At 49.7% G+C, this 23,059-nt stretch overlaps 1 protein-coding gene across 9 annotated transcripts in view; it reads left to right on the top strand.

The window, feature by feature from the left end:
• Nucleotides 1-23,059, top strand: part of RPS6KA2 (ribosomal protein S6 kinase A2) — a 291,734-nt gene that overhangs the window by 127,221 nt on the left and 141,454 nt on the right. For 2 of the 9 annotated variants that reach the window (XM_037020849.2, XM_037020848.2), the window contains exon 1: nt 12,925-13,246. The exons of 6 other annotated variants lie outside the window; for them this stretch is intronic. In XM_037020849.2, coding sequence (XP_036876744.2) covers nt 13,148-13,246 — 99 coding nt within the window. In that variant the 5' untranslated portion in view covers nt 12,925-13,147. One more of the 9 variants, XM_073219885.1, reaches the window with a different exon arrangement.

The raw sequence follows: 23,059 nt of genomic DNA, 5'->3' as shown, positions 1-23,059 counted from the left end.
AAAAAACCTTTGAATTGCTGCCCACATGGTACAACACTTTTCCACACTTGCTGAGTTGTACAAATGGTTGCATATGGTTAATGAGAAGATATGTTCTGCTTTTAGCGCACACACAAAAAAGTTAAGATGTAGCTATGAGACAGTGTCAGTGTTAAGCCAAGCAACCGTGGCTCTGATGCAAACTGTGGTCCTCACTTGGCTAGTGATTCTGAGCAAAGCACTGGCGTGTCCTGATCATCAGTGTCCGGAGCCATAGTGAGCTGGGGCCGCATCCCGTGCAGTCCCAGCAGGCAGGGCACCTTTGCTTGAAGCTGTCCATGGCCGTGATGCTAGGTGCTGAAGACAGACAATGGCCTGTCCAGGTGTCATGTCCGGGCCAGCCTGGGTCTCACTGCCTCTGCACAGCCGCCTCAAGTCCCACTAAGCTGCCCAGACACAGATGTGTCTGGGGTCCCAGGGGGACCTTGCTACAGATTCCTCCAAGAGTCAAGACCATTTATAATAGTCCCAATTCTGGGATATCAGAATTAAGCATGGAGCAAACAGACTGATCTTTCCTGATCCCATGAATGTCCCCTCTGCTTACGTGCCTGACTCAGTTGATGTTTACGCATGACCTCATGGAGTGTGGGGCCTCTGCCCTCCATCTGAGACAAGCTGTAGTGGGTGGAGCACACGGGCCTGAAATAAACTCATTTCTCAGACCTCAGGTGACAGCAGTAAGTGAAGGAAAATCTGCTCCTCCCCAGTGCCACCCACACTTCTGGCGACCCAGTGTGTGTCCTCCCCCAGTTCCCAAAGCTGTGGGTCCTGCAGTCTTTCTGTGGCCAACAGTGCAGTCATGACGGTTCCTGTGGAGGCCCCAGACAAACCCCAGGAAGCCTCTCGCCCAGCGGCCTGGGGGGTAAACTGTCCAGCGAGCAAAGGACACAATGCTGGATGAGCCCTTCCTGTGGCGCCCACACCTCTGTTTTTGAGCAGCAGGAGCTTGCCCCATTGACCCACCTGTGCTCCAGCCAGAGGCCGGAGTTCTTTTAAGGGCAACAAAGATGATTTTTATAATTGCCATCTTCCTACCCTCGATGGTAACCTGCTACCAGTCCGTGTAAAGTCTGACATGCAATTCTGAGGTCTGTGCCAGTACACCCTGCTGTTGTGAGGTTGGTGGGAAGGCCCGGCTCTAGACAGGCCTGGTCGGGGCTGCAGCGGCCACCACAGAGGCTCCACTGCCCTCCAGGGCCACCGTGGTCTCCGCCACCCATCCCTGATGATGTACAGGGAGCCCCGAGCATCGTATTTTTCCTCCTTGGTCCTCCATGGCATCTGCAAGCCAAGCCAAGTCCACAGGCCTCACTGGCCACCCACAATGTGCAAGACGCAGTCCTGGCAGTGCAGGTGGCAGCATAGGAGGAGAGTCCTGTCCATGCCTAGCAGGCAGTGGGCCAGGGACAGTAACGCAGCAGTGAGGGAGCACAGGTTAGAATGTCAAGGTCAGTAGGACGGCTGCAGCGTGGGTAGGTAGCTTTCATAGACGTTTTCTCCACTGAGAAAAAGGAAACTCATGAATAAAGGCCCTATTTGAGTTTGGCCTTAAAAGATGAAGAGAAAGTGTATGGGGGAGAGGTGCTGGGAGGGCCCAGCCCGTCCCTCCTGTGGGTGCCATCTCCAGGGACGCTTGCTCTTCTTTGGGGGTGGGTGGGGGCATGTCTTACCCCAGTGCTCACCCCAGGGAGTGCACTGCTGTGAGCCCTGCGGCTCTCACTCTACTGCCCCTGCCGCCTCCCGAACCCTGGCACAGGCAGGGCCACACTTGCCCAAGGCACTAGAGGTTCTGCACTAGGCCTTCCCGGTGTCGGGTCTGGCTGGGGATCCTTGGCCTGGAGGCGCGTCACTCCAGTCTCTGTCTTCATGTGGCTTTTTGTGAGGGTGTCTCTACTCATAAGGACACCAGCCATACTGGATTTAGGGCCCAGCCTGATCCAATTGTGACCTCATTTTAATGTGATTACATTGGCAAAAACCCTATTTCCAAATAAGGTCATGTTTATGGGTTTGGGGTTGGGACTTTAATATCTTTTAGAGGACCCAAACCACAATCCCAGTCTCATTACTACATAAAAATGATGCATTCACAGACCTTAATTTCTTTCTTGGCTTTTCATATTTTTAGGCCATTATTTAAAGCATTCTGAGCTAAAGTACTTTTGCAATATGCTTTTATGTTTGCAACTACAGTCTGATCTTCCCCTGAGAAGACAGGGAGGTTTCATAGCAGGTGCTCCGGCAGATGGCACCAGCTCGGAGCCTCAGACCCCCGGGAAAGCTGCCGAGCTCTCTGCGTCTTCCCAGGAAGAAGGCTGGGACCCGCAAGCAGGGGCATCACAGACTGGGGGTGGGGAGCAGGGCTGGGAAACAGGCGCACACTGGCTCAGGGATGTGGGTTGGGCACTGGGTTGGACTTCAGGAAGAGCCATTGTGAATCTGACATCTGTTCCCTACCGAAGAATTCTATTTTTCTAAGGGCACACATGTCACACATCCTTAGAAAACCTGAAAGCATTATTTATGGCTCCTGACGTGGCCCCTCAGCCGAGGTGATGTGCTGGTCACTGGATGAAAGGGGAAGGAAGGTGTCTGTCCTTTCCAAGTCAGTCCTCCTCCTGTCTCTGCTGTGTCCCGAAGCACACTGAGTCTGAGAAGCAGTGGTGACCATCCAGTGGCGCGTCTGCTCCTGCTCCCACTCATCTGTCTAGTCAGCAAATATTTGTGTGTGTCAAGCATCCTAGCACGCACTGTGGTCGTTTGTCAAACTAGACCAAATTCCTGCCCTCGTAGAGTCTGCAGGCCTATGGAAATAAAAGCATTCATCAGGTGGTCACACAGGTCACCTAAGTCTGCCAATCTAAATAATTGCTGTGACCTTTTGAGCATCTACCTGGGGGCCTGGCTGATTCTGAGGTTCATGGAATGCATCCCTGAAGGACTGGCATTGGAGGTGACAGCTGGAGGATCCCAATTTGGGGGAAGGAGAGTGGGGTACAGCGTGGTCCAGCTGGGGTACTGGATGTAGCATGGCCTGAGACACTGATAGCATGTGAGTGGGCTAGTGGGCTGGGGCCCAGGCAGCCAGAGGGGGAGGGGAGATGGGGGAGCTTGGAGAGGTCAGCTGCAGAACCGGATGAGGATAGCAGCCTTGCGTGGGTTTGTAGGAAACGGTAACCCAAGGCATTGATCTGGAGAGAGAGGTCCCAGATTTATGTCAAAGCTTTGCTGTTCCTCCGTGATGTGTCTGAGGAACACCAGTGTCTGCTCCACAAGGGCGGACCTGTTCTGTTCCACGTACTTGCCTTGCCAGGGCCACACTCTTAATTCCTGGGCCAAGTGACTGATGGCTGGACTAAGGTTTGTGCTAAACCTTGACATCTGGCAGGGAAAGCCAACTGGTTATTCTTTAAGACTGGTTATTCTTGGTCTTCTGTGATCCCACAAAACCGGTGGTGTTACTTTGTTGAAGTGTACCAGGAAATCCCAGGATTTTCACTGGAATCAGAGTGTGAATCAACCCAGAGAGAATTTGCCTGCTCATAATTTTGTGGATACTTTTGTTTTCTTTCCTTGAGTATTGCTTGTGTCTGCATTTTGTTTTCTTTAATATCACTCACTAGTTTGTTAAATATTTATGAATACTTTAAAATTTATTCTAGTTGCATTTTAAATGGTATTTTTCTAAAACTGCATTTCAAACTTTTGCTAGCATGTAAAAATGAAGTAAGTTTTGTTCATCTTACTTGATAGCAACTTTACTAAATTCTTAATTTGAATAATTTGCCCAAGATCCTTGATTTTTCCATATAGGCAAAATATCTATGAATGATAGTTTTTCTCTTATCAAATCTTAAAATTTGCAATGATAAATCACCCTTCATATGTTGTTGCCCTCAAGTTGCTAGTATTTTGCTTTTTATCTATCTACATATAGCTATATCTATCTAGATATAAACTTTATTTTATATCAGTTTGGCACTCTTTGTCTTTTAACTGGAGAGTTTACCCAGTTAAGTATATTTTTTGGTATATTTTGACTGACTTCTGCCCTTTTTATTTTTAAGGTCTGGAATTTGATGTTGCTTTACTTACAAACTAGTAACTAGCCAGTTACTGTTTTGTGGATGCTGGAAGAAAACATAAGCTTCAAGGACCACAAAAGCTTTTATTATTTAGGGAACAGAAAGTGACAGGAGGACCATATCTGCTTTGGGTCCCTGTGCTCCTCATATTCCAGGGGGGTAAATGGGGCCAGATGGACACTATGTTCAGAGTGAGACTGCGTCCCAAAGAACCTAAGCTTCGGGGACTGTATGTTTTATAGTAAGTGGCAAGCAAGCCTGCTCTTGTCTTGAGCAAGCCTTACCCCTCAAGGTTGCTTGCTGCAAATACAGTCCTGACATATGGCCTGGGTTGAGGGGTGGTGCCTGAAGGTCACATACCCAGCAAGAATGAGAAAAGAACGCAGAGACTACAGGGCCCATGAAGGGTTGCCACTCCCAACAGGGCATTAGATTTTCATTCTGATCACCATTCTTCTGTATATGCTCTTTTTAAAATTAAGATGACATTTCTGACTTAAGCCCACAATTTGTGCAGTACTTTTAAGTTTTCATTAAATGTAAAATTGCTCAGGTTGTTTACCCAGAAGTGTCTTTATTTTGTCCTTGTTCTTGAAAGATTTTTTGCCACCTGGAAGGTGAAGCTATTTTCTTCTATTGCACCTTGCGTATGTTATTCCACCCTCATTTGGCTTCCAGTATTGCTGTGGAGGTGTTAGTTGATGACATAACTAACATTTGTAGAAAACCTGTCCTTTCTTTCCTGGTTGCTTTGGAGAGATTTTTTTTCTGTTCGGGGATTGGCATTCTGCAGGTCAAATATGTATTTAGGTATGGATTTCTTTTATTAATCCTCGTTGGAATTTGGGCGGCTTAATAAACATAAGGATCGGTGTGTATTATCAACTCTGAAAAACTCCCAGTTACTGATTCATTTATTTGATTAGTGCTTGTCCCCTTTTCTTTCTCTCTCATTCCGAGACTCGGGGGCATGCTGGGTTTTTCTCCCTCTGTCTCTGTCTTTTAATCTGCCTTTCATATTTCCTGTCTTTTTTATTTTTCTGGTTGGCATTCTGTCAATTATTATATCTAACTTTTCCTTGATTAACTATTTCTTGGACTTGGTCTAAACTGCTGTTTTTAAATTATTAAAGTTCTACTTATGTTTACAAATCTGTCCTTTTACGATCTTGTAAATAAGCCTTTCCTTGTAATGCTCCTAAATTCCCCCTTTCTGTTTTCTAAACACATTAAACGTACTTTATATTATTTATACAAAACTTTCAGCCTCCAGTCTTTGCGTGTCTGATGCTGCAGTTCTCGCTGCTGAGTCGTTTCGTGGTTCTCTTGTGGTTTATGATTACAAGACATGTGCCTTAGTGTTTCCTCTGTGTTTAAGCTTCGAGACATTTTCTTCTGCCTTGTCTTTGGGATGCTACCATCTGGGAGCTTTAAAAAGTGAATTTTTGGCTTGGAGTTTCTCAGGCCACACTAGTTGTATGAATTTTGGTCTCAAACTGGCGTATGTATATGAGCCATAGGAGAAATGTCTGTCTTTGCTCTTTCTGGTGCTCACACTGGATAAACGAGTGTCCTTCCAGAGCAGGGTTTTCCTGGCTCACTCAGGACAGTCCGCTCTGCGGGGATCCTGTGACTGCCCCCCCTGCGTGGCCCCAGGCTTTCTCCAGGTCTGCTGGTTCTACAGACCCTGTTAAAACGGCAGGTCTGGACTGCAGGAATTGACACAATACCCCAGGATGAAGGCTGCTCAAACATGCTTCCTCTTAGGGGACATCTTAATCTGCTTTTTTGGCCCACATTTGTTTCCCCTACTTACCAATGGATCAACTATGCTTTAAGAAACAAATTCCCCCTTGTTTTATGCAGCATGTTTGTGTATCTTGGGAAGGCTCCTGCCTCGGATGTCATCCATCATACTGCCACAAAAGGCTTCCCGCCTTGCCCCCACCCCCCCGTGGCCTTGCGGTGGGGCAGGTGAGCACGTGGAGCTCGAGACCCTCCCTACTGCGGGTCTTAGCTGCCATAGTTTCAGTGTCTAAGTATTTCTTCGATGCATTCATTTGGTTCCCATCTGTAGTATAAGTACTTAGTGCCTGAAATGCTAGAGAGTCTATGAAATATTTCTTTAAAGATGAACATTTTTTACTAAAAAAAAAAATCTGGCAAGGATTTTACATTCTCCTCTGTACCCTTTCCAGGTCTTGAAAGACTCTTCTGTCATGAGGGAGTTTTTCCTTTTTAAGTTACAGAAATCCTTCCTGCTACAGTTCTAACCTGTTTCCTCTTTCCTGTGCACTCCCTTCCTTTAAACTCCTCTTATGTGTGGAGAGGGTTGGACTGACAAGAACAGCCCCTATTTCCCTGTTCTCCGACTCATGGGCAGACCAAGGGCCTCCACTAGCAGGGAGCCTTCTCTCAGGCCATCCCTGTCACAGAGGGTCGCTGTGACCTCGTGGGGTCAGGAGTATGTGCTAGTCTCCTCACCCCAAGGCAGAGCAAAGCACCCACACCCCAGGGACTTTAAAACAACAGAAATTCATTGTCTCTGGTTCTAGAGACACACGGGGGGTCTGCCTTGCCTCTTGTTGCTGGCGGGGGCGGTGACGCTCTTGGCTGGTGGCTCCGCTCGGCCTGTGTTGTCCCAGGGCCTTCCCTGACTCTGCCTTCACATGGCCTTATGAGGACACCAGCCACACTGGATTAGAGCCCATTCTACTCCAGTAGGACCTCATCCTCACTAATTACATTTGCAACAGCCTGGTTTCAAATAAGGTCCTATCCTGAGGTCCTGGGGGTCAGACTCCAGCACATCCTCTCAGGGACACAGTTCAACCTGTAATATGTAAACAGCTGTAACACTCGAGCCCAGAAGTGTCGCAGATGCTGTCAGTTCCCAGTGAACCATTCCTTTATCCCCTCCTTGTAAAATATCAATGATTGGAAAAGACCAAGCAGGTTACAGCAGCTCTGTGAAGTGTCTGCTGCCTAACTGTTGGCACATGCCCTTGGGCCCCTCACTCTCAGGCTGTTGCACATAATAGGCCACCCTTTGATGTCCCTCTGCCGTCTCACGGGTAAACTGACCTTCAGCAAGAGCACTGAGCCATTCCCACTGGAGGGCACAGCACGCCTGTCAGGGGCACCCACAGTGTCCATCACTAAGCCAGACAGGCCCAGGCTTCATTCCATGAGATGCTCAACCCTGAATCTTGGCCTCCTAGCATTTCTTGACCAGTATAAGCATCTAGGGAGATGAGGTCCCAGCCTGTCACTCTCCTGTTGCCGGTAAGAACTTGTGAACTCATGTCAACGACATTGTTTGAACCCTTTCATCTCGGTGTGTAGGTTTCCACAGTTGGTGCAGCACCTTGGGCCTCTCCTTTTACCTCTTAAAACAGACTTTATCAAGTCCAATTCATAGGTTCTGCAAGTGTGCCCTAGAGATTAAATCCTAGTGGAGGTCCAGCTCTTCCTAACCGGCAAAGATCCTGGGTGATAATCATCACAGATTCCTTTAAACACACATGTATGTGGTACTGCAGACAGTGGCCAGGCTGCATATTTCCAGGATGGGAGAGGCAGGCAGGTGTAACCCAGCGTGATGGGGAAGCCCCGCGGAGGACCCCGAACAGCCCGCGGTGTGGAGGATTTGGGAAGTTTCTTAGGAGTAGAACCGCACTGAATCATGTGGGACTGGGAAAGAGGTGTGGCCAGTGGTGGGAGGCAGGTGGGCAGAGACCATGGGGTGCAGTGTCGTGAGGAGGAGAGGTTGAGACGTCCAGCCTCACCCAGTAGGCCAGCAAGAAAGGTGCCGCTGCGCTCCCTGTCAGAGGGAGGAGAGGCAAAGGGCACAGCGTGGGGGCTGCCCAGCACTGCTGGGGGCACTTCCTCCTAGCAGACATGAGATGTCGTGCAAGGGTGCCGTGTGACCCCATCTGCTTCTAGGAAGATCAGTTTGGTGCCAGGGTTGCAGGTGAGTTGTGGGGGCAGCATTTAGCTAGTAATGACCATATTCTGGCCGGAACTGCTGAGGGCCCAAACCATGTTCCTGACAGGACTGGAAGGAAGGGAGGCATGAGCCGTATTTAGGGAGCTTTGCTGACAAGTCTTGTCGTACAATGTGGGGAATGAAGTGACAGGAGTGGTGAGTCCTGCCTTCTGATCTGGGCAGTTGGTGGGTGGCTGTGCCCTGCATAAGACAATGGGATTTAGTGGGGCTTTCAGATAATTCCTAGAATTGGAGGTCTATTCCTAAACCAGTGACACCATTAATTTTTTTGTGTGAAAGTCTAGAATTTTAATAAACATCAACTGTGTTGAGCACTTTATAGTTCACAGAGCACTTCCACATATTGGTTTAAGTGCATGACATTGCCATTCTGCAGGTAACAGCCTTGTGAGGAAAGGATGCCCAACTCCTCCCCCCCAACCTCCAATCACAGTGCGGTGGCTCGGCACTCAGCCTTGGGGATGGCATCGTTGTCCCTTGAGGGGCTGTGTGCTGTGGGGTGTCATTAGCATCTCTGCTGCCCAGTAGATGCCACTAGAACCCTCCTGCCCCCTATCCTGCGTTGTGACACCCAAACATGTCTCCAGACATTGCCGAATGTCCCGCTGGAGCACAGGGTCACCCTCAGTTGAGAACCCATGTTCCCGAGGCCCAGTGAGTTTCCGCAAAGGTCAAGGCAGAGCCAGGACAGTGGACGGAAATTTAACGCACGGTGTTTTGCTTTGCGATGCGTGTTTCATGGCGCAGTGTCCTGAGCACTCTGAGAGCACGCCTTTCTCAGCTCTGTCAGATTTGCTCTAACAAAGAGTACATTCATGTGCCACTGGAATTTGTGTCCGGTACTGCATCCTTTCATTTCCAGAAGTATTTTGTTCATTTTTCTATCTGCTCCATCACTTTGAAACTCTCATGGGCTTTAGTTGTATTTTCAGTTCTTCCTTTTATTTCCTTCAGCACATTAGATGTGATAATTTTCTATGCTGCCTCTGGTGCGTTCTGTAGGCCAAGTTCCTGTGTCTGACGTGGAGATCCGCTGCCACTCTGGCTGGGCTGACTGGCCCCTACACACTTGGTGTTCAGTGCCTTGACGTGTGTCCCTGGGAACCGTGTCTGAGGGAATCCTTTAAAGCCCAGATCTCACGGAGATTGCTGTGTGTGCGCAGGGGCTGGGTCGCACCTTGCCCACCCTCCGTGTAGCACTGATGTTCAGTCGCAGTTCCTGCTCTGCAAAGGGGGTTATTTTTGTTAGCTCTCATGCTAAGGACAGAGGCCTGCTAGACCCCCGACACCGGGCAGGAGGTTGGAGGGAGTCCTTCTGACTCCTCCTCCTCCTCACCGCATCTAGTTGTGATGGGTTTGTTGGACCAGCCTGGCTTGTGATTGGATCACAACACCCCTTTCGGCATCTGTCACAGTGAATCACAGGAGGAGCCTGTCCATTTCCACAGCTTCTCTTCCCACTCAGACAATAGACAGCCATGTTTGCTTTAAATTTTAAGTCCTTGGTTAGGAAATTAGTATTTCAGATTTTAAGAATTGCTCAAACTCAAACACTCTTTGCTCAGCTTGAATTTCTATCATGCTGGAAGCCAGCCGTCAGAGCAGGAGAGGAGAAAGGGACGGAGAAAGGACATCAATTGCTTCTGACCAGCAGGCCTTGCTCCCTAGGCCCTGCCTGATTTTCTCTCTCTCTGAGCTGCCCTGTCCTCTTACCTCTCCCCATCCTGCAGTCCACTTAGAGGGAAGAGGCCTCTGGGTTTGAGGTTACTTGGAGGTCCCTCCTCAGCCCTGAGACGGGTGTACCATACTTCTGCTCAGGGCAGGGTCTCAGGCCTCCAAGCTTGCATCTGACCTGCAAGAAACTTCCCTTTGCCCTTTCCCCCCATGAGTCTTGCAAAGACAGGTCCACTCAATGGATGGTCCTCCCAGCCCTCACCACTGGAAGCCAAACCCAGGCTTCCGTGTCCCCACAAATCACAGCTCTCCCGGTGGGGCTTGAAATAAAGAGGGCGGCATCTTGCCCACTCCCAGGCCTTTCAGTGGAGGGGAAGGCAGGTGCTGCAGCGCAGGTTTGCCAAAGTTACCTTCCTTACAAAAGCCTCCATTTCCTGCCAGTTTAGGGCATTTTGTCTCTCACAGACCAGGCCATTTCAGGCTCTCACTGTGCTGATGTTTTGAAATTGTATACCTCATGTATCTTTGGGGGCTTGGTAACAACTTGGGTTTTCATTAATCAGTCATGAAATCCTGTTTGTTCTAAGTTCTCAGTAACCTTGTTCTTCATAGCCTGGGACCCTGCTCCTTCTGTCTGCCCTGTCCCATGAAATATCGCCATGTCCCCAGGAGTTACACCAAATGCCACCTCCTCCTTGGCTTCTTCAGTTTGGATTCTCTCACTTATCTCTGCTCACGCAGCATTTTCTTACCTTCTTCCTCATTACGTGAAAACAGCATATTTCTCTTCACTACTTTTCTGCATGACAGAACTTCTGGAGGTTGGGAGCCATGCATGTTTGCATCCCCATTCCAAGCACAGTGCAGCTGAACTGAACTGAGTGCATGCTGGCCAGTCCAGTCCCCCCTTGGAAGCAGCAGCAGGCATGTGGAATCCAGTCCCAGACTTACTGTGTATACCACGGGCAAACTCGAGATGACCGGGGACTGCTGAGCACCATCCCCTCCAGGCCACCTCACCCATTGTCTGGGCACGACCTTTACGAAGCTCACCTTTTCCAGTGTTTGGTGGGCATCATTGGACCCAGATTAAACTGGGCCCTGATACCTACCTCAGATTTGGTTGTCTGGAAGATTTGCGTGTATAAGCAAATAATTGCTAGAAATTTTGGTAATTATTTTACCAGGACAAAGGCAAACAGATTTGTTCTAGTGATGAAATGAATTCCACAATTGAAATATGAAAGATTTTTTTTGAGATGTGCAAGTCCCGTAGAGCAGTTTATATTGAACTTAAATGTAAGAGGATCATGAATGTTCTGTAAGATGTTTCTTTTTCAGTCCTGTTATACTAGGTCAAAATGCTCTTTTTGGTGAAACAAGCTCTGATAGGCCTACCCAAAGGCTTCTGTTCCAAGCAGGATGCCCCTGAGCTGGTGAAGCTGGTGTACTATACTCCTGTCTGACACTTGAACCTGCTCTTCACAGTGCAGACTGGTCAAGCTGACTGCTGTCTCCTGTCCTGGGGGCTGGTGGCCAGCCTGTCCATCAGCTGTCCTCTCTGCCAGAGCAATATGGCATAGCTCCCACCTGTCTTTGCATTTCCTTACAGCCTGAATGCCTGCCTGGGGGCGGGGGCGGTGCTTGTTGGGTTGACACCAGGTGGTAGGAAGTTGGTTCCCAGGGTGCGGATGGTCTTACCAATGAGGGGAGCAGGAACAGTTTTGACAAGAGTATTTGCATCTCAGCGACATGAGATGGGAACACAAAACGAGTAAGTTTGCTTAAGCACACCAAGGAAAGGAGAGCGCGTGGCAGCTTCCTGACGCTAAACTGCAAGCCGCTGACAGCCTGTAGCATCCTTTAACCCTGGAGAGCTCATCTGACCCTTCTCTCGACTCAGGTGCAGCAGGAACGTGCTAGTTCTTATTTGGGGGCATCCACTTTGATAACGTGGTCTAGCAAAGATTGTTTACACAGGTATTAATGCGACCTTTGATTGCACCAAATGGGGTGACACAATGTGAATTTTAAATCTACTGGGCACATGGGTAGCACTTGTCACACATTACCTCGTGCATGAGTGCTCCTGGACTTTTTGTGGGGGGCTGGGGGGATGAGATTCACCCTATTTTGAACATAAACTCCAAGTATAGAAACTGCGCAGCAGTAAAACAGGAAAAGGACAGTCTTGAGCTCACAGATCTGGAACTGCCTACAGCCTTCTGTTGAGCATTTCTAGGAAAAAAAAAATGTACCCCTTTAAGGCAACCCCCCCTTAGCCCTGCAGCCGGCAACCAGCGTCGGGGCACCCGTGCAGACTGACAAGCCATCCGTTTGGATAATTTTCTATATATGGAGTCGAAGGTCACGGAAAACGGATGCGTCTTTGTTCTCCCATCACTTCCCCAACTGCTGCCGCGCCCTGATCGCATCCATGCCTGGCCCGGGGAGTGTCTGGTGGGCCCCGGCGCGCGGGGCTGCAGAGACGCAGTCGAGGAGTCATCACGCCCTGGCGGGGGGGGGGGGGGAGGTTGTTGGGGGTGGGGGTGGGCGCGTGAAGCCCGGTGCCCCCGGTTTTGTTCCTGCTCCTAGAAGTGCTTGCCAATCATTCAAAGATTTGTTCGGCACAGGAAAGCATATACAAAAGTGTGTATAAGCGTTTTAAGAAAGAGCGTAGCGACATCCGCAAGCTAGAAAAGGTCCGAGGAAGGAGAGCGGCTGACCAGGCGCGGCTGAGCAGCGCACCACCTCGCCCCACGGGGTCGTCCGTGGGCTCATTAGGCCTGCGCTGCCGAGGGCGCTGATTGGCAGTGAGGAGGGGGTGGGGCTACAGGGGAGAGTACTCCAAGCGAGGAGGGAGAGCCTGGGGCTGAGGGCGCTGATTGGTGATAGTGGCGGAGCACAAGGAGGTGGGCGTGGCTGGGTACGGCGGTGGTCGCTGATTGGTGATAGTGGGGGGACAAGGGCGGGGCTTTCCGGAGCTGGTCCAGCGGCGCGGAGGAGGAGGGAGCGCCTGGGGGCGGTGGGCGCTGGTTGGCTGTAGTGGTAAAGGGCGGGGCGGGAAGGCGGGCTCCGGTTGACGGGAGCGGCTGGGGGCGGGGCGGGGCTGGCCGGGGCTGTCGGGGTCTAGAGCTCGCCCGCGGCGCGGGGCGCGCGGGAGGAGGGAGCGCGGGCCCGGTGGCCGGCCTGCCCTTTGTGCCTGCAGCCGCACCCATGGCCGCCGCGCCGGGTTCCCCCGCTGCGCGCGCCCGCAACCGGCCCTGACCCCGCCGCCGGGCAGGGCCGGGGATGCGCGGGCTCTGGCCCCGCGGCTGCTCAGGCTGCGCGCGGGGCGATGGACCTGGGCATGAAGAAGTTCACTGTGCGCAGGTTCTTCTCGGTGTACCTGCGCAGGAAGTCGCGCTCCAAGAGCTCCAGCCTGAGTCGCCTCGAGGTGGGTGCCTCGGCGCAGGTCTCCGGGCACCGCCGCGCCCTGGGCGATGCCGCGGCTTCGGGGCCGGCCCCGCGCTCTCTTGCATGCTGGGTGCCCATCGCCGGTCTGGCGTGCCGGAAATCGGACGTTGTTGTTGGGCTGCGATGACCGGACCGGGCTGCCCTCAGGACGTCAGCGGGGCTAGACCTCTCTGTGCACTCCGACTGTCGGGTTCCGCGGTGCGCGGGGTAGGGGTGGTGGCCCGGCCCGCACGGGCGTGCAGCGAAGGGGTCGGTCCGAGCGGCCGGGCTGCGCAGGGGCAGCGCGCCGGTCCCGAGTGCGGAGCCGCTTGGCCGTGGGCGCGTTCACAGCCGCCCGAGCCGCTCAAGTGCTGCCACAGTGCTTATCAGTCGTGCGTTTGAAATCCGTGTACAACCAACAAAAAAATTTTAAAGGACAGCGACACTACCTCCTCGACCAGTGGGAAGCGTTTCCGTAGTAAGTACCTGATGCAATGTCCTTGCCGCGCCGGGTTTGGCATAGGTCGTCCCGGAGCCCAGAGGACCCTGACGACCATGCCCTTCCCGCATGTCCCTCATCTTGTCTTCGGGTTTCCAGAGTCGTCTGTGGGCGAGTCTCCAACGCGCTTTTTATTTCAACAAATTTCATTTTGTTCATCCCAGTGTCCAGATTACATTGTTCAATCTATGGATGACTAAAGGGTGAAACATATTTAAGTTAAAAAAAAGACAGTGTGAGGGGGGTGCTAATGGCACAGCCTTAGGATCGTGTCTGGGCAAGGCCGTCACCTGTGTCACGAGGCTCCCGCCCAGCCACGCTGCGAGCTGTGTGTTCCTGATGAAGTTGGATCGCTTGGAGCAATGTTACGTCTCTCATCTTGGATTTCTTTGTCCCTCCCGCCGGGAGAGTAGAGGCAGGCGTGGGCCTTGGCAGCTAAGGAGTCTTTCAATAAAGCTCGGGAATAGACATAAAAACAACAGGGAATTGTTTAAAAAGTTTTTATTAGCGTGTCAGCATATTAGAATTTGAACTACAAGACAGGATCTTTGTGGCTGGGTTCTGAGGGTAAAACATCTTTTGAATAAGTACAACTATTAAATAACGGAGGAGGGCTTGCTTGTAACCTCCTATTTGGAGAAATTAAACGCAAACTCGGTGAAATAAGTCATTCTTCTGGGTCTCAGGCACTTCACAAAGCCGAGGTTGATAAGCTCAGAGCAGAAGTTACGTTTATACCTGATAGGCTTTTTTTCATCAAATGTCAAGTTTATTAAACAGCTTATCTCCTTCCACTTCTGTCCTTGCCAAGGGGCAGCACACGTGTGTCCAAACTCCCGGGGTTGTTCAGGAAGTCCACCAGTAGATACCAGGTTGAACCCATTCCATGGAGGATCAGGAATCCTATCAACTAGGAGAACTGGGTTTGGAAGTGTCTCAGAAAGGGATGTAATTGGAAAGGAGTGGACTAGAAATGAGTACTCTAACAAATTGAGAAAACACTAAGAAAAGCTTGCTGAAAGCTTACTAATTCATTCTGCAAGTGTCAATTGGGAACCTGTGTGTGTTCTCTAAACCCAAAAAATACAGGTCACAGAAGTCTTAGCCTCATGGGCCTGCACCTAGTGGGGGATTACTAAGCAGCTGACCCTGTGTTTTAGCCCAGTGAATTCCATATTCCTGCCCAGCTACCTTCCCATCTTTCTCCAGAGAAGCCTGCCTATTCGTTTGTGTATTCACAGCAGACTACAGGTCAAGCAAGAAACACACATCAAAAAATGTAAAATTTAGAAGTGGAGGTCTGTCAATAGTTTGAGAAGTAGGACACATCTGAAGCCCTTACTTAACCCAGATAATATTTCCTCTGTCTGGACTAATGAAAAAGGTAACTTGTTTAAAAAAAAAGTGTTTTTTAAAAATGCTTTTGTGAAATCTGTATTTTAAAATACAGAGAATGAAATATTTAGTTTTTACAATTCAAGATCTAGCAGCATAAACAGGAGAGTAACAATAGTTTAAACTTAAAAGAATATCTTTATTAGAAAGGGCTTCAGGAAGAGACTTAGTCATCATATTTTCATACTTTTAAATTTAACTTTATATCTAGAACATAGCATTTGGTAAACTCAAACCAACAGAGAAGCCAAATTGCTTCATCAGATTTGGAAACGGTTTACAAATTACATCTCAAATATTTTTTCAGTGAATCAGTATTGTATCAACTGAGATGGCCAGATAATTGACTCTGGCAAAAAGGGAAATTGTGCGTCTTACACAGACTTCAGTGGTTGGCCCTAGAAAGGTACCAGGTTTCAGCATCTTCCAGCCCCTCGCCTGTGGGAAAGCTCTCATATCGGTTATCGGCAATATTGCCTGAGAACCTCAGCGCCTCCCTGGAAAGTGTGACCATTGCTTCACTCAATGGTCCTTTTGATAGATGAGAAAACAGGGGTAGGGAAGCAAAATGACTTGCTTATGTCCCAAAAATGTTTTAAGAAAGTTTTTATTCCACCAGCACGTGCGGTCTGCTGCTAATCTTAAGCACTTCAGGTGTGCGGGTATTGGAGTTTGTCATACATAACATGAGGCCTGAAGGAGGACTGTTGTAGGTTTTTCTTTTTTTTTTTTTTTAAAGGAAATCACTCCAAGGGATATTTTGGAATGTACTCCACAATCTAAAATTTTATCTGGAGAACCTTTTCTGGCACTTAGGAAGTTCCAGGTGAAATTGGGCTTTATATCAGATTCACTTAAATGGGATGCCCTTCTGCTTTTCACAGCAGGGCAGTCCCTGAACCCTCAAAGCCTCATTTTCCTTTCCTGGGAGATGGGCTGATAGTTTCTACCTAATAGAGTTAATACAATGATTATGAGCTACGGTATGTAAAGAACTTAACAGGGCATCTGGAGGATAACATTGCTGCTTAGTAGTCGTCAGCTGTGAATATTGATGAGAGTCTGTCTGGGTTGTTTGAAGTTTTTCCCAGTGGTCAGTGTCTGCCGCTTCTCTCTGAACCTGAGATTGCCCCTGGTCTGCAGAAATCATGGCTTGTGCTACACTTCCTTAGTAAACTCTCATCTGGTACTGAATAGTTTTGACGCCCCTCCCGAATGTCCAGGGGAATAAAAGACCAGAGATCGGTTCTCCCAGGCTGTGTTCCAGACTGTTTCGTTCAGCAGGACTGGTCCCATTTGGGAGAGCTGGGAGGACCGTATTCCTCTTTCGTATCTTGCATGTCTCCCGTTGAGCGAGCTGCCCCAGTCCCTGTGTGCATTGCCAGTGCAGGTCCTGAAGCCACGGCCTTGTGAGCTAAGGTGGCTTCCAGAATCACCAGATGCCAAGCTTCGGGACAGAATCTCCGTACTACACCTTCGATAGCCTAGGAGAGCTTCCTGAGGTGTCCTCTGCAAGCCCCCCAGTGTGGAAGGTTGAAAGGTCATAGCTAGGAAGGGCTTGGAGGGAGTACAGTTTCAAATTAATGAAAAGTGGTATTACATGCTCGGGTTAAGATGTACCCGTCAACTTGTTAAAGGTAGCAATGCTTGGAGTTGGTTCACTTAGGCAGTGACTGTTTTGTTGGGCTTACTGCAGCCAAGACCTTGGCTTTCTTTGATTACCTATCATCTAATCTTGTCTTTGGCATTTTTACTGAAAGGAAGTTGTGGGGGAGTTGGAAGGATAATGCAAGCCCTTACACTCAATACTGATAGTGATAAGTTCTCGGAGGAAGAATTTCATTTATTTACTTAGTGGTTTACACACTTGAACAGTTTTGGCTTATGCCATGTGCATTGTGCTCAGCAACTAGGGTACACAGATAGGGTCTTCGTATGGTCCCTGCCCTCACAGAAACAAACGTTGAGCAGGAGAGGAAAGCATGTAAATGGTAGCCTGCTGTGCACCACCTAAGTCCTGGGAACTTACTGGCTTCACTGGCCTTAAATGGTCTGATTATTCAGTTGTCCATTTATTTAGATTTCCCATGGTCGCAGATAACCAAGCATTATCTATGTGTGCCTATGAATATATTATAATTGTTACTCCTCATTAAGGGAAACGTATCCTAGTAAAGTAAACATTAAGGGACTATTAGCAAATATTGTGAGCAGTGCTGGCTCCAGACACGGGAAAAAAGCTTCCTGGAAAGTTAAACATTAAGGTTTATTCCTGGGGCTTGATAGGTAAGCTCTTTTTCCAGATCTTGGGTGGTTTCCAGGAAAACCATTTCTAATTAAAATAATTTTCAGGTACTTTCAATAAACACATCCAAAGAAATTCTACATTAATCCTGATTTATTGGGCTTTCAAGCAACAATAACAAAAAATCAGAGAAGGCCACAACATTTGTATTAGTGATCCTTAATTTGCTTAAAGTTTTTGCTTATTTATGCCTCACTGTTTCTTAAAGACACAGAACTAATTTCTTATCTGTGGTCACTCCTCCCGTGGTGTGTCTGATTTTGCATTTCATTACATGCTTTCCCTTCTTACCGTCCAGGAAACTCCCCAAAGCACTGTTGCTGATTGAGAGCCACATGATGGGCCAACGCACACTTGATGTCACCTGTCCTTTCTTCACCTCTCTTCTTGTCCTTTACGTAAATACCTGTGCCTACTGTCCTTCCCGCACATCCTGAAGCAGCAAAGATTGCTTCGGTATCTTTTTTATGCACCCAGAAATGGAGGAACGGAATGAAGGTGCACTAACATGGATTAGATGCGGCATCCCTCCCATCCCCGACTTCCCGGTTACCCCAGCTTCCACTGTTTCCTGGGTGCTGGGCAAGCACTTTCCTTGATGTGGCAAAGGAGTGAGTGGGTAGGAAACATTTGAACTCGGAGGCCGACAGGGAGAGGCTTTGGGGCCCGAGCAGGAGGATGAAGAGCATGTCACGTGCACCAGGGTTGGGGGATGATTCAGTACTTGAGGGAAGCAGGCCTGGAAGTGCTCCTGTGACATGTGGGGAGACTAAGGATGAGTTCCTGTGGAGTGGAGTTGGCACCCACCGGTTTAGCCAGAAGCCTCTTCATGTTTTGCCCCAAGGGTTTGTGCTTGTGGGCAGTCAGTAAAAGCGCTCTCCAGGTGCTCTGCTCACAGTTCTCATGCTGCTGGGCCACGTGGCCTTGTAATGCCCCACTCCCTAGCATCACGTGTTTGCTGATTTATTTGCACTGGTGAAAGCTGTTAAATTAAACTCAGTAGGAATTATCAACAGATAGCCTGTTAAGCTAAAGTGTGACTTAAGCAAATGGATCAGACGCCCATATATATTCAGTATGAAACATGGTTCAGTGCACCTGCCCTGCCACTGTGTGAGAAGGCGTTCTTGCTGGTGAGTCAGCCAAGGAGATGTAACCGTGGGGCTGTTGTAATAAACCTGATGACCCTGCCCGCGGGGCTGTGCAGGTAGTCGGGGCAGTAGCCACATGCCTGTGAGGTGTGGGAACCAAGAGCGGCATGCGCTGGCAGCCCTCTTCCTCCAAACTCCAGTCGGGCTCAGTCCTCTTCCCCATGGACCCGGCCTTGTGCTTCTGTCATCCCTGTTGGGGCTCCAGTGCTGTTTTAGCAAGAATCCTGCTGAGTGGGTTTAGAGAGAACCCCCACTGTCAGTATTAGATTACAGTCAGGGTCTGATCTAAGTCCCTCTCCTCTCCATCCCCCAGATGGTGTTTGATCACCCTGGCCTGCCTCCCAAATCCTCTAGGTCAGGTTAGAAAGAATCCTGCTACCATGCTAGTAATTCTCCACCTGCCCACCCCCCAGTCCTGCTCCTTGCCTGCCCATGAGCCCCTCTTCCCTGTTGTTCTACTGAATGGGGCTCAGTCTGCTCCCCTACTGCGAACCCCACTGCTCTGGCCCCTTGCATGAAGTCTTTCTTCCTGTCTTTAACAAGTGTACAGGAATTTTTCTTGAACCATGCCTGCTCCTTATCAGTATTTTGCATGTGTTCCCCGAGACCATTTTGGGGTGGCCCAGGGACACCACTGATCAGAGAGCTGTACTTGATACACAGCAGCCACTCCTCCTCCATGAACACAGGTCCCTCGGATTGGCGGGCAGCATTCCTGTCCCCTGCACAGGCACTGGGCCGCCTCTGCACAATGCTCCTGTCCCTGGACTTGCCCCGGTCTTGCTGGCTGGCCATCTCCGGACCAGGCCCCTCCATCCTTTTGAGCTCCTGTTCCCTCAGCTACAAAGCAGGGATAGCAACTTCTCACTGATGGCTACTTTCAAGTTATTAAGTGCTTGAAAAGTGGCGTGTGCCCTGTGGATGTGGAAAGGGGGAGGGAGTGTGCCCCGGACATTCTGTGGTGTCACACAAAGCTGACTTTGGTCAGACCCTGTGGTAAAGGTTCTGCTCTACATGTGGAAACAGAAGTTGCCTGTCTCTTGCACATCTCCCCTCCTTGCCTTCTGAGTGCTTCAAGGTAGTGTCATTGCCATGGAGTTGGCCCTCCCCGGGGGGCAGCTGTGTCTGGTACGCCTGGAGTGACAGCCTCATCCACCTTGCCACTGCTTCAGATGTGGTTTGTGGGAGCAGCAGCTCCTGTAAAGCGGTGAGACACATTCACCCTGTTGCTGGTGTCACCCCCTGGCTCACGGGCTGACACGGAATGGCTGGAGGCCGCGGTGCTGGGATAGGGGTAGGGGGAGAGGAGCTCGTAGAGATTATCCAGCTTCTTACAGAAAAGAATTTTTTTTTTTTTTACTGTTCTCGTATGTGAAGTTAGTAAGATTCAAAAACATGAATCAGAGACTGAGTATTTAGGCTATTGGCCAGTGTGTTTCCTCCTATTGCCAGAGAAAAGGTTCTGAATAAGATAAAACAAACTAAGAAAAATATGCTTCACACCCCTGGAATGATCCATGTTTTCAGTCGGACATCAGCCAGCATGTGAGTCCGGGGCCGGCCTCGGCATGTCTCCGCAGTCGGTGTGAGCTGTGACATTCCTTGTTGTGAGACACTGGCCGCAATATCCTCCCTAAGGCCCACAGGCTTGCAGTTTCTACTTGTTAAAATGTGTAGCCGAATTTATAAGGGAAAAGGATGGAGGAAGACCATATTCTGAAATGGTTATGGTAGAAGTGACTAAGAAATTGCCCATTCAAGTCCCAATTTTAACACTTCGGCGTACGGTAATGACAAACTTTCTAGATCTCAGGTTAGATAATATAATTAGCTTCCAACTCTATTTTTTGTAGATAATAACTTCCAGTTGTATTTTTACATCCAAAGCACAGTGTGGCAATCTAAGGAGGGAAAGAAAGCTTCCTCTGGAATGTGCCTACAACACACGGGTGGAGAGGCTGCCTGCAGAGCCTTGGTGCACTCAGGAGACAGGAGGGAGAGAGGCTTGCGGGGGCGCGGTAGGGCCCGGGCCACAGTGGGCACTCTGCCCTGCCTGGGAGGTGCCCCATCGGTTCACAGCTGCCAATGGCGGGACGTCGGGGAAGCACTGGTGCCACTCGCCCCACTGTATACTGTGCAGCAAGCACGCAGGGTGCCCCGGGCAGTGCTTCTGTCCGGTCACTTGCTAAAGTGACTCTGGTTGACTCTGAAGATAAAGGAAAACAAAGCAGAAAAGACCGCTTATTTTTAGAACACTTTGGGCCTCTTGCTTTCTTGCTTATTTAGTCTGGAGTCACGTTAGGGGATGGGCAGCTGCACAGCTGGGATATAGCAGCAGTTACTGCAGTTTGCCCCGGCCCAGGAGCCCCAGGAGTCAGCGTGAGGCTGTGCATGACTTTTATATTTCTAGATCTCAGCAGAAAGAGAATGCATGAATTCTGATGTGTGACTTAAGCAAGACTTTGTAGCATCCACCCAACAGCGAAGTGAACAAAAATGTCCAGCCTGACTGGGTGTGTATGTGTCCGCTGGTATTCAGGGCCTCAGGTACATGCTCAGGGTCCTTCCACAAGCATCAGTAGGTGGACTTCGGTCTTTATCTTCATCAGCACACCTTTCTTTGTTCTTTGACACACCGTGTTGTTGAAGTTTGTTAACGAAAGAATCCCACCGGTTGATGTGAGAGTGAGTGATCCATGGGATGAGCAGAGCAGTTGTTGGTGTGCAGGAGGTGGGAGAAGAGGTGTAAAGTGGAGATGCCATCCCCCTCAGCAGGGCTCATGCCCGACAGGGGTGATGGCCACTTGCCCACATTGTCGTGGGCCTTGCGGAGCAGAGCCTGTGTTTCCTGGTACCTCCCCCTCTCTCTATTTCCCACCTGGCCAGAGCAAGTGGATACTGCACCACCAACGCTCTGGGAGATCCACCTGCTGCCATTGCTCCTAGGGCTCCACCTGGCCTGCCCTGCCCTCGGACCCCCACTCTAGGTCACCTCCCTGCCCCACGAGCCCTCCCCCTGCGGCCCCTGCCCACTCAGCTCTCCTGCACACCCAGGCCCCCCTTTGCTCTGAGCTCAGCTGTGACTTGGAGGCAGGGCTGTCTCTTGCTTTGGGGGACACTGGAACCCTGGGATTTGGACGAGGAAGGTCTGTGCAGGTTGCTGCATGGCCGAGGGTGCAATGTGTGCTGTTCAGCTGAGTCCTAGCCTGGAGGGTGTTGTGTTCACAGTCGTGTCTAAGAGGAGAGGCATGTGCTGGACAGAGAAGTGCCTGGAAGAGTTCTATATGTTGAGCTGCACACCTCAGGTTTCGGGAGGGCACACCTGTACTGGTGTCTCAGTGTGGACCCAGCTCCTCTGCCAGCCCCGCGCCCTATTGCCATGAATGAATTCACATAAAACCATCCCGAGCCACCTTGTGGCCAACCTGGCGCACATTGGGCTGGACTGCAGATGGCTCTATGTCCCTGGGCAGCCTCGAGCAGCGCAGGACTGAATCCCTGCCATCCTGTGTGGATCCTATGCATCTACACATGGGTTCTCTGGGTTAATATGTGTGAATCCTATAGGAACTTCTACAGGGAGTAAGGATATTCACTGTGTACCTAAAATTGTCTGTGGGACTTGGGTTTAGGGGGTTGTAATGTAGGAAAGATGGTCATGACCTAAGACTAATAAACTGGGGGCTGGTGAGGGCAGGGGGATTAAAGCCCTGTGTCTGTGAAATAACTGAGTACCCATCACCAGACTGCAGATCACCTTGACTCAGTACTCATGTTGGGCGGTACAAACAGTAAGGCTGCTGTTTGGCATTCAAAACTTTTCCATAAAAACGGTGTCTAATAGGCATTCACACTATGGCCAGTATAGTGTCACCTTGCAATGAAGATTGTGGAGAAAGCAGATTGGTTTTATCCCTTAAGATTTTTAAAAGCTGTAATATCTTAAAAGGTTGAGAAATTATCAACGTTTTTAAAGCAAGTTCAGAAATTTCAAAGTGTACTAACACTAACAATCTTTAGAAACTGAGAAACAATAAAAGTCAGTGGGCTTTTCATTTTAAAAGATGGCACTTTAAAAATAATTTTAATTCCGGGAAGATGACTCTTGTAGCATCTTTAGTGGCAATTTCTGGTCCACATTGAAAACTTTCAAGTTCTTAATGCTGATTTTTTTGTGCTAGATAATTTCCCCTTAAAGCTTAGAAGCCCAAGATGGCATCTGGCCCGTGAACAGAGTGGTGGCACACCTCCCGGGAGGAGGTCAGTGTGTCCAGGGGATCCTCTCTGGGTGGCCCCAATGCCACCCTACAAATCCTGGGGCTTGGTGCTCACTGATTGAGTTCAGAGGCAGCTTTATGTCACTATTTGATGTTTTAGAAAAGTTATGCCTTCTCTAAAGTCCCAGGTGGTCAGTAACTCATTCAGATATGACCTGGCAGTGGATCTGTGCTGCATCCAGGACTC

Source organism: Manis javanica, chromosome 13, assembly GCF_040802235.1.
Source record: "Manis javanica isolate MJ-LG chromosome 13, MJ_LKY, whole genome shotgun sequence".
Taxonomy (NCBI): domain Eukaryota; kingdom Metazoa; phylum Chordata; class Mammalia; order Pholidota; family Manidae; genus Manis; species Manis javanica.
The sequence above is the reverse complement of the archived record's forward strand: the minus strand, read 5'-3'. Positions and strand labels throughout refer to the sequence as shown.